Genomic DNA, 12,066 nt, shown 5'->3' with positions numbered 1-12,066 from the left:
TCATCCTGGATAGTGGCTCTCACACTCACTAGTCCTCGGCCTCCTTCCTTACGGCTAGCGTACAGTCTCAGAGTGCTGGATTTGGGGTGGAACCCTCCGTGCATGGTTAGGAGCTTTCACGTCTTAACATCTGTGGTCTGTATCTCATCCTTTGGCCAGCTTATTATTCCTGCAGGGTATCTGATTACTAGCAGGGCGTAGCTGTTTATTGCCTGGGACTTGTTCTTGCCATTGAGCTGCTTCTTAGGACCTGCCTTACTCGTTGGAGGTATTTGGCCGTAGCCGCTTTCCTTGTCACCTCTTCGAGGTTGCCATTTGCTTGTGGGATTCCGAGGTACTTGTAACTGTCCTCAATGTCTGCTATTGTTCCTTCTGGGAGTGAGACCCCTTCTGTGTGGACTACCTTCCCTCTCTTAGTCACCATCCGACCACACTTCTCTAGTCCGAATGACATCCCAATGTCTGCACTGTATATCCGGGTGGTATGGATCAGTGAGTCGATGTCTCGCTCATTCTTAGCGTACAGCTTGATGTCATCCATGTAGAGGAGGTGACTGATGGTGGCCCCGTCCCTGAGTCGGTATCCATAGCCAGTCTTGTTGATTTTTTGTATATATATATATATATATATATATATATATATATATTATTTTTTTTTTATTATGTTTTTTTTACATAAAAAGTTGCATTGTACACCCTGGTGTAACATTCCCTCATAAAAAATAGACCAGGCCCCAGTATTTCAGTATTCAGACCAGATTTACACATGACAATTCAAAACCAGATTTGTGAATCCAGTCCTGCCTTTGAGTCAGTTTTGGAGGTTTTCAAACTTTAGTTCTAAATGTGTACAAGTTTGATCCAGAAACGCAGCGTTCTAATGATCTGCCTCAGAGGAGGATCTGAGACCGATCAGGGGGACTGTCAAATCAAAATCAAACTAACAAGTGCTTTTCCTTCAGCTGCAGTTGAACTACCTGGGAAACTACATCCCCAACACGTGGACGTTTGAGACGGGCTGCACGGTGTGTGGTCAGGACCTGCTGCCACTGTCCTCTCTGCAGGTACGTCCGCACTCAAACCATCGTCCACACCCAAACCACCCACAGATAGAGGCTCCTAAACCTAGTCCCATCTTAGCTCCATAACCCCAGATAGATCCTCCTAAACAGTGTCCCATCTTAGCTCCATAACCTCAGATAGATCCTCCTAAACAGTGTCCCATCTTAGCTCCATAACCTCAGATAGATCCTCCTAAACAGTGTCCCATCTTAGCTCCATAACCCCAGATAGATCCTCCTAAACCTTGTCCCATCTTAGCTCCATAACCCCAGATAGATCCTCCTAAACAGTGTCCCATCTTAGCTCCATAACCTCAAATAGATCCTACTAAACAGTGTCCCATCTTAGCTCCATAACCTCAGATAGATCCTCCTAAACCTTGTCCCATCTTAGCTCCATAACCTCAAATAGATCCTCATAACCAGTGTCCCATCTTAGCTCTATAACCTCAGATAGAGCCTCCTAAACCTTGTCCCATCTTAGCTCCATAACCTCCAACAGATCCTTCTGACTTTTTCCTACTCTGCTCCTTTAGAAACTGCCCCGTGTTTTGGTGGCCATCTTCATCCAGCAGCCCACACCGTTTGTGTCTGTGTTCTTTGAGCGTCTGGTGAAGCTGGAGTACCCCAAGGACAGACTGCAGCTCTACATTCACAACCAGGTCTATGAGTTCTTCTGAAAACCAGTTCACTCTGGCAGAGGGTGACTACTTTGTAAAAGGGTTACTAGCATAATTTGATGCACTCTCATGAACTTGTAGGCTACTTTTCCTGCATTTCTCTGACAGTCACCTTGAAAAGGGAGCCTGCAAGTTGTTAAATCTGCCTTTAAATTCGTCCCTGAATAATTGGGATGTAGGAAATAGAGGAATGAGTTTGGACACCACTAACATTTTAATTTGACTTCCTCTGTCATAGTTGAAGAATCCGGTAGAGGGCCTTTAATGTACAGCTACAGCAAGCCCTCGACAGCTAAAAAATGTCTGTTCATGACAAACTTACAACATCTGCTATTAAAAACTAGACTCAGACTGCGTATAGCTTTTTAAAACGTGTGTGTATACGTTTTTCCATAATCCTGAATGACTAAAGTGAATTTAAGTTATTAGTTGAGCCTTCACCGGCTGTAGCTCAGTTAATGGTCGTCTTATAACTCGAAAGTTGGTGTTTCAGTCCTAGCAGCTCCCTGGGCAAGGCACTTGAGACACAAGCACACTAACTTGTGTTAGTGTGCTTGTGTCTTGTGGAGCAGGTGGAATGTTTCAGTGGTGCTGGAGTCTGACTGTTTGTGTCCTCTTCATGAAGGAGCCTCACCATGAGAGCCACGTCAGCTCCTTCCTGAAGGACCATGGAGATCTGTACCAGAAGATCACGTCTGTGGGACCAGAGAAGGAGCTGGACATCACTGTATCCCGCAATACGGCCATGTGAGTCCAGCTGAGGAGCTCTCCACTGTTGGTCTAGTTTAAACACATGTGAAGCACACACAGTGAATCGAAATGCTGTTTCACTCAAACCATGGGTGAAACAGCACTATCAATCATGTGCACTTAAGGGGGCAGTAGAGGGAGAGAAGGGGAGAGTTCATCTTCCAACGCACACTGGAACACCTTGACGCGCGGTAGAAGAGCCGCCTCCTTTTTTTTCTATGAGAGAACGCACACCGAGGTTGTGGCAACACTCAACCCTGTGCCACGATTTAGATCTGTTGAATCCAGACGTGGCGCTGCGGAGGCAAACATAGGCTTTTAACCTCCTGCAGAGGCACAGGGGCCAGTCTGGCCAGTGACAGACAAAGAGACCACAGTAAACTTTGTTTTGAGGGACGAGACAAGGGCTCAGGCATCAGGGGAAGCCTGTTAAACTTGTGTCTGTCACCAACACGCTTTTAACCTGCAGAAAAGAGCCACGTTTGCTCTCATACATGTCTTCTTTTGTTTATGATAAACGTATAGATCACATGTTTAAAGCCCCGCATAGTTTGAGAAAAGCCTCTGAAGTGCCGTGACGCGGTGCCTCCAGTGTGTGCTGAAACCAAACATGGATGCGCATCAGAGCATGTGCGGCGTTCTGGTGTGCCTTGGCCTTAAGGCAGGGGTTCCCCAACTGGCGGACCTGGGTCCAGATGCGTGCCTCCAGAGGCTTGACCCCAAGGCCTTTACATCCTCTCTATATACTAAATACCTCTGAATTCGCTGAATTACCAATTATTTAAAGAGGGGGTGTTACACTTTTTTCAATCACATAGCACCAGCACACTACAATGATGACGAAACCTTCTGTTGGTCTGTAAATGTAAATTAGAATAACTGCCTTGTATAAAATTGCTCTCTCAAAATGGCTGTAGTGAATGTCTTGAAATAGGCCTCTGTCTCTTTAAGAACCTCTGACCCTTTTTGACACACCCCCTTCACACGCTGTCTGTGGCATCAGTGGGGAGGGGGTTCTGCTGAGGAGCAGTGGTTGGTTACTCGGCTGGTGATGAAAGCTCGGAGGCGTCTCCAGGAGGTGGGGGCGTTCCTAGGAGGACTCAGGCAAACCTATCCCTAAAATGGCTGCTATCAGAGTTTTTACAGATTACTCAAAAATATGTGAATGTGCCATGGCAACACTTCAGGCATGTTTTTAATGAGGGAATGACATAATAACATGATGTAAAGCTTGAAAAAGTTGATTTTGCATAATAACCCCACTTTAAACAATATTAATAACATTGAAATACAATGGCAACATGTTTTATTCATTGATCAGCTCTGCTATGTAAATAGACACCTGTGCTCATGTTTTACATTTTTAAGAGCAATTACTGCACATGTGCAGACCCTAGACATATGTCGAAAGTTACGAAAGTAAAGTTTGCGGACCTCGAGCCGATTTAGTTGGGCACCCCTGGTCTAAGGCCTATTCTTTCGGGGCTGTTGGAGTTCATACAAATTAGACGTGTGGTTTTGTTTCTAAACATAAACAAAACTTTGCAAAGTTGCCTTTCAGCTGGGCCATCTTGTCATATGACGATACAGGCTCGATCAAAACTTTAAGAGAAGTTGAAAAAGAAACATTTGCCATACTCTGACTAAGGAGGCTCTCCACCGCTAAAAACATCAGTATTGCAAGGAAAGACTTTCCTTTGCAGTGCTCCATGTCGCCTTTACAGCACTGTCTGTGAGGTAAGTCCCTTTGCTCATGCAAATGAAGTAGCCATGTACTCCGAGTGCGACTGTGACCTTTAAAGTAATGCAATAAACTGGGAAGGCCTCAGCGCCAGTTGGTTGTTAAGTGTGACATCACCAACGATGACCGAGCTACTTCTGGGTCCAAACTGTTGAGAGTTCCATAGACACAGCAGAAACTTTGTCTTGAATCTTCTGCTGAAATAAAAACTGTTAAGAAGCCAAAAACTGTTTTACACCAAATTAGAATAATATAGCACCATTTCTCCGAAACAAAATGAACATATTTATTGTATTTATATTCTGACAATAAGCTCTCGTGTAAGGTTCATTTTACGCTACCCTTAGACCCTTAGAGTTAGGGCTTAATGTTAGAGTTAGAGTTTGAGTCTTATGTCTTATTACATTACTAGCTGAGACCTCGCTAGTCTCCACATTTGATATTCTGAGATTATGAGTTATTACAAAGAAATGTCCACTATAGTCCCTATAACCCGTCACTCAGTATAGCTGTAGACCAGCACTAAGTAGATCAGTGGTTCCCAACCGATCCCAAAAACTATGGCCACTACAAATGTATAAAAGAATGACAGCTCAAAATAATTTCAAACAAACTGCAATTGGAGTGTGTTATGCACCCGTACTCCTTTCTTATATTTGATGCTTGTTACTCATGACCCTTTGACCAGACAAAGCTCTGAGCCTCTGCAATCCCAGAACCACTGTAATGACTGTATAGTCAAGTACACAGTTACCTACTCCTGCAGCTGCAGAAAGGAGTGAGCCCGTTGTCCAGAGCACCAGCAGAATGAGCGACTACAACGACAATATGTTCGCTAAACACAGGGAATAGAATTAAAGAGACAGTGGAATATTCATGGCTAAATATTAGGGGTTCAGCTCTCACGGTTCGGTTCACGGTGCAGGACCCACGATTTGCAATCTAAAAAATAATAAGTTGGTTTTGAAATGAAATAGCCTAATGATCGTCATTAGACAGTATTTATAATCTTAGAAAGAAAATGGCAATGCTTTCAAAGCTGCTTTATAATAAAAATACCAAAGCAAAAAAAACAGAAACAAAACAAAGCAGCAGTGCAGGCCATGCGCTCGTTAAGTGGTAGTTTCATTTTTGTTTCCGCACACGGAGGCTGAAGCACTCGGAGCAGCGCGTTTGATTTGAAGCTCGTGTTTGGTCAGTTGTCGGACAACATTCTGCGTGTACTTTTTTTCGGAGACAAAGCTTTTGGGATGGCATATATATGGCCAGGATTGGATCTTACGCATGTGTCTGCGCCTCTGACATTACGCAGCACGGGATCTATAATGAACCACAGCCTCGGTCACTGCAGGAGAAACCTAGACACGCAGATGTCATGTGTTTTGGAGGATGTCGCTGTCCCGGTGCGGAGCGTCTACAGCTGCAGTGTAGCTGTGAGTGACGATGACGCACATCGCCCTGTGTGGATGCGCACACAGGCAGGCACGGCAGATCTCGTTCACTCGCGTTGTTGAGATGCCGGGTTGTCCTCGGACAGCGGTACTGCAATGCACTGCGGCCCATATTGACCCGTGGCCAATGCCCGCGGCCGGTGGGACGATCACGTGGGGGCCGCCCGCAGAATTCTGGGAAATAAACATGCCGGCGCCCTTATGGAGCTTAAGCCCCGCCCTACTCGCGATTGCGTTTTATATTATAGATGTACTGCCAAAGTACTAATACACATTATTCCATTGTTTATGCACTACATAGGTACATGTTATTACAGATTGTTACACTTCACATTACATCAGACTAAATTTAGCAGGTACACTTCCGTCAAGAGTGGTGTAAGATAAAGTGTTTCCAGTAATAATTTGATGGTGTCAGAAAAGGGTTTTATATAGTGCGTTTCTGGACACTCAAAGACGCTTTACATTGCACTATTCATTCACCCCATACTCGGTGGTGGTAAGCTACTATTGTAGCCACAGCTGCCCTGGGGTAGACTGACGGAAGCGAGGCAAGCAGTCTGCGCCATCGGCCCTTCCGACCACCAACCACTCACTCACGCATTACATTCACTAGGCTTCCTGGTGTTACTAAACAGTCTCCCATCCAAGTACCGACCAGGCCCTTCCCTGCTTAGCTTCCAAGGTCTGACGGGATTGGGCATAGCATAGGCGGTATGGCCACAATGATGATAAGCATTGTACAAAACTCTGGGGCAAAATCCCATTATAGTGAATAAGACTTCGGTTTCATTGGACCTGGAAGCAGAGCAATGTCATCCTGTAACATCACTTACAAGAAGATACTTAAGTAGCATGAGTTGTCATACTGCTTCTGCTGCGGTGGGGTTTAAATGCTGGGAAACAGAGTTCAACAGTCGAGGCTCAACCTGGTGCTAGAAATAAAAATCCTTTATTTATCCTTTAAATCCTTTTAAAAAAAAAAGTAATATGAAGAGTTTAAGGCTAATCAGTTATGTGCAAACTACTGACAATAGCGTGAATGTGTTCAAGAAAGAGAGCCAGTGTCGACCTGCAGTTTGGGTAAACCAAAGATCTGTAATACAACTCTGATAGGACATGGCCATAATAATACGTTGGAGTGATCGGCAATTCTGGAAGCCCTTCTAACCCAGTGCAATGCTATCAAATGGAAACATTTCTTCTTTCCTTGATACTGCTTTGATCTAGTTTGAGTTATTCATCACCCTTTGATTATTTTGACTGACCTTATGTCATATCTGGCAAGAAAACAATGTTGTTGCAGTTAGTTTAGTTGCATAGGATTCATAGACTTTAGCTCCATTTGTTCATGGATGTTCCTCTGTCCAACACTTCAAATCATTCACTTCCATTTATGTCAAAAATAACATTTGTTATTAACATTTGTAATGCTAACCACTGTTCCCTGGGAATGTATGGAGAAACACGACTAAACACTAGACATTTCAATGAAATTGTAATGACTGCACTCGTGGACAACACCTCCCACCCACTGCACGGGACTGTAGAAGAGCTGTGCAGCTCTCTCAGTGGCAGACTGAGACACCCTCAGTGCAGGACGGAGCGCTACCGCAAAGCCTTCATCCCCACTGCTGTCAGACTGTACAATAAGACTGTGAAGTAACATGTGCAATAATCTCTGTATCAGCTGCACTTTATTAACTCTGAGTGATCTTCTTGAACGCCGACTGTAACAGGTGAATTTCTCCTTTGTGAGATCAATAAAGGATTATCTTATCTTATCTTATCTTATCTTATTCAGGATGCCATTTCTAGTGCAACGTTTATTCAGCACATCAGGCAGTTACTATTAGGCAACAGCGCCACATAGTGGATGGATGTATGCATAGTATCAGTACAGAAATGACCTGTTGGAACAGAGGAACCCTGCCTACAGGGCTCGGTCAAAGAGAATTATGCTCCAATGGACTGGATCTTCTGTGATCTTGGTCCATCTGCTGAGGGACTCCTTCGGCCCTGGGTCTCTAGCCTGTCCGTTCTTGGAAGTGGATCTCTCCATCTGTGGTTGTCCCCGAGGTTTCTCTTTTCTCCCCTGGATTTTTGAGTTTTTCCTCGCCGTGCTGGAGAGTGTAAGGACAGGCGACTCCGCTCATCATCACCTGTTTACTGGATACTTCACTTGCCTGAACTTTACATTGTCTCATTTACTGTTTTGTTTTATTTAATGTTCAGTGCAGGCCTGTGAGGCAGCTCCGGCTGTGATTTTGGGCTATACAAAACCATTTATTGATTGATCCTGACTGAGATACCTCGACTTAGACGTGATAAACCAATCACAAACAATGATTGTATCTCACGCTCTGCCGTTGAATCAATGAAAATGTTGCTCCTGGTTTTGCATTGGTGGCATAGGGGTTAGTCTCGCTGGCCAGTCACAAGATGGCCGCCACGTTTGCCACGCCAACAAGTGTCATGTCCGGTCTAGAGTTTTATTAATTACCTGTGCACGTGGTGTTCATATTTGGGTCAGCACTCGCAGCTGTAAGTCAACCATTTGTACAAGATGAAACTGCGTAAAACGATTTTTATCGTTTTATTGTTTTAGGAGTAAGCTTTTAGGATGGAGGCCATTGCTTCTATTTAAAAGAAATGTTTAAAAATTGTCTTTATTTTACGAGCTCTGCAGCCATGTGTGGAGGGACTGTTCAGCCGAAGTTCTGCTGAACACCTCTCAAGTGTGTGCAGGAGATTACGACCAACATGGATTGTAACATATTTGCACCTGGATTTTAGCAAGAAGGTTGTGAGACTTTCTTACATTTCTCTTTTAACATGAGTGTGTTTTTATCTGTGTTGTGTCCTGGTCCTTCCAGTGATCTGTGCCGCCAGGACAACGACTGTGACTACTTCTTCAACCTTGACATCGAAGTGGTGCTGAAGAACAAGGACACTCTCAAGATCCTCATCGAGCAGAACCTGTGAGTGAGCTTCCAAGAGCTACAGTCCTTTACAAAATGTCAAACATTCCAAACTCCACTAAAATGCATCATTTTTCTTGCTTTCCAGTCAAAGGGCCTTAAAGCAGTACTAAGTAACGTGTTTACCTTAATAAATCCTTTCCATAGTCCCTGTGGGGGTAATACAAGTGTTTATGGGATGATTGGAGGGTGTTTCATCTCCCCCTGGTGTCTCTGGACAGAAAACCATGTTTGTAACTTGACTGCCACCGGTCCGGAGAAAGCAATTCACACTAATGGAATCACAAGAAGAAGCTAACATGCTAACGGGCAAAGCTAACTGCGGGCTAACGTCACTTTAAACAGTATTTACAGCCAAGTTTGAGTGAAAAAAAATATTTCCATTGTATAATTGGATGCACAGTAACCCTCTCTCCCTTCGCCTTTCCTGTCAGCGTCGTATTTACTCTCCAAGACAATTAATAAGTTAAAAAATCGTAACTTGCTACTACACCTGCAGTTGCGCTTGTGGCCTCTAGGGGGAAGAGTTACTGAGTACTGCTTTAAACCACAAAGTCAATATCCCAGGAACAAATGTGGCCCGTTGTAACATGTAGAGCATGTGCAGAGAACTGAAGCGTAGTCTCTCTCAGTCCACCGATGCAAAAAGACAATAGTTAGCAGCATAGCGTAATATAATTTCTGTCCTTTTTACTGCATATAGTACATCTCTGAATCTTTACTTACACTAAAACACCATGACTGAAAGTGAACCCTACGAGCCCTAACCCTGTGTGTGTGCTCCTCAGTCCTATCGTGGCCCCCATGATCACGCGAACGGGACGGCTCTGGAGCAACTTCTGGGGGGCTCTGAGTGCAGAGGGATATTACGCTCGCTCTGAAGACTACGTGGACATCGTGCAAGGACGCAGGCAGTGAGTTCTCCAATGATGTCTAATCCCAAGCCTCATTGAGCTTTGATTGTTTGTTTTTTCCTTCAAGAAATCTTTGTACACATCCACAAAATAATCCTGATATCTTAATCATTTCTAAGTTAAGTTCTGCAGCATGCGTCATGTCCAGTAATCTTAGCTTCCAAAGTGAAGGTAGCAGTCGACTCAACCAGAAACGCATAAACACAAGTCTTCATGGTTTACTTTTGGGGTCTTCTGAACATGGCCTGGCTGTGGTGAATGATAGACTCAGTCCAGAGTGCACAAATAGATCAGATCCAATCACTGTTATAATCATAATCGTCCCCTGCATGTAGTAGTTGAGCCTGTCCTGTTTGCAGAGGCGTGTGGAACGTGCCCTATGTGTCCAGTGTGTACTTGATGAGAGGCAGCCTTCTGCGCTCCGAGCTCCAGGACATCGCTCTGTACAGCTCCCAGAGCCTGGACCCCGACATGGCCCTGTGTGACAACGTCCGCAACCAGGTACGACACATTCAGTCAGCCATACCAACATACAAGCTACTCCAAATCTCACAGGAATTCCAAAAAGTATAAAGAGAACTCGGATTATGAGTTTCTGAAAAAGGGTAGCACTGCTGCTGAACACGGACAGCTGCTCGTATCCAGCCTCCTGCCGCTGCGCGAGGAGAGGAATTCATCTGCACTATTTTCTGTTGTAACTATTCTTTACAGGGCAACTGAACAGCAAGGAGTCTGTGCCGCCATACACTCTTTGAATCAAGCACTGACCGGCATACGCTCTTTGAATTAAGCACTGGACTGATACAACCGGATACATGCATAAAGAAATACAGTATATGTCGACAACACACACTGAAGTGCAATGAATAAACCCCTTTATTTGAATATCTAGCTGCCCTTACAGGATTGTCTGTGTGGTGTGACTGTTTGAACTGTGAATGTGAAGTGTTTGAAATGTGCTTTGTGCTCCAGGGCGTGTTCATGTATGTGACCAACCTGCAGACGTTCGGACGAATCCTCTCCACGGAAAACGTCCAGACACAACACCTGCACAACGACCTGTGGCAGATCTTCCACAACCCCGTGGTCAGGAGCATTCTTTAACAACTCACTTCTGTGGGAATGAGCGAATGGACGTTTTATCATTGAAGTGAATATGTGTGTCTGGAAAACAGGCAGCCCCGTGGCAAAGAAATAATTAGCCGCCCAAAAACATGTATTTAACACTACACATGTGCTTTATTGTGACGCGGTGGTCCCGGAAAAATCCAGGATGAAAGACACAGTGGGTCCATGTGCTGCTGCCTGACGCTGCACTCTCAGTGTCTTTTAAGTGTGACAGTGTGCAAGCTGATCGGCTCTCGTGTAAGCCTGTCCAGTTTAGGACCATGTTCTTTGTGGACTAAATGACTCTGTAGCAGGGGAGTCTAGAAGGCAATAGGGCTTGGTACCGTTACATGTCTTTACATTTTGTTTTAATTTTTTTTTAGCTGAAAAAAACAACAACAACAAAACAAGTCACTTCCTTTAATGCTGTCCTGGGACCAACTGCATTAAAACTTGGATCTTAAGATAAAATATTGCTTTCGGTTACAGCTTTCAATACATTTCTTTTTACAATACCAGTAGAACCACACTAATATCGTTTAAGAGTACCCAGCCTCGATTTAACATTCCTCCTTATACAAATGAATAGGTTAAACAGACACAATGGTGAGGTATGTTTATATCTGTGGTTTCTTTATCATTGATTATCATCATCATTAGGAAAAAATAGAGCAGGCTAACGGACTCTTAAGTCTCCCAGACTAACATCACCCGAAAGGATCGAACGCCGGTTCTCATTTTTATTTCATTTCATTTTATTTGATAACGAATTTATCAAAGGTATTTCAGAAAAACTCAAACTCAGATATATCGGTTTTATGGTGAAATATTGGGTCTGGTGTCCAGCTTAGAGATCCACAATTACAGCTTAGAGATCCACAAGTACCACAAGTTTAGTTTAGATTGAGTGTGACGTACCATATGGAAATAGTTTAATAATAGCGTTAAAGCAACATTCTAGAAGACTATCAGATATTGCCCTTTTGTCATACAGCCTGCTGTGTTGTAGGACTGGGAAGAGCGCTACATTCACCCCAACTACAGCCGCATCTTGAAGGGCCAGCTGATGGAAACCGTAAGTATCTGCTCAGACGCCACAGGTTCACTACTTTTGAAACGTAACTCTTTGCCTGCCAGCTCTTTTCTCAGGTAAAGGTGCTGATTTGTCAACAACTGTACAACGAAATGTGTCCTCTGCATTTGACCCATCCCTCGACGCCACTGGACGACCCGTAAGGAGCAGTGTGCAGCACTGGTCAGGCTGGTGGTCAGAAACACCTGGATTCACCTATTGCACATGTTTTCAGTGGTAGGGGAAACTGGAGTACCCGGAGGAAACCTACACTACCGTGACGCCCCGAGGCCACCCTCTGACCCAGTG

At 44.3% G+C, this 12,066-nt stretch overlaps 1 protein-coding gene across 1 annotated transcript in view; it reads left to right on the top strand.

The window, feature by feature from the left end:
• Window positions 1–12,066, top strand: part of plod1a (procollagen-lysine, 2-oxoglutarate 5-dioxygenase 1a) — a gene marked incomplete at its 5' end in the record, with an annotated part of 35,190 nt that overhangs the window by 15,527 nt on the left and 7,597 nt on the right. The window contains 8 exons of the mRNA XM_079557680.1: window positions 963–1,064; window positions 1,598–1,723; window positions 2,367–2,488; window positions 8,560–8,664; window positions 9,453–9,578; window positions 9,938–10,079; window positions 10,551–10,664; window positions 11,695–11,760. Coding sequence (XP_079413806.1) covers window positions 963–1,064; window positions 1,598–1,723; window positions 2,367–2,488; window positions 8,560–8,664; window positions 9,453–9,578; window positions 9,938–10,079; window positions 10,551–10,664; window positions 11,695–11,760 — 903 coding nt within the window. The remainder of the gene's footprint in view (window positions 1–962; window positions 1,065–1,597; window positions 1,724–2,366; window positions 2,489–8,559; window positions 8,665–9,452; window positions 9,579–9,937; window positions 10,080–10,550; window positions 10,665–11,694; window positions 11,761–12,066) is intronic.

Source organism: Gobius niger, assembly GCF_951799975.1.
Source record: "Gobius niger genome assembly, chromosome: 6".
NCBI lineage: Eukaryota > Metazoa > Chordata > Actinopteri > Gobiiformes > Gobiidae > Gobius > Gobius niger.
The sequence above is the reverse complement of the archived record's forward strand: the minus strand, read 5'-3'. Positions and strand labels throughout refer to the sequence as shown.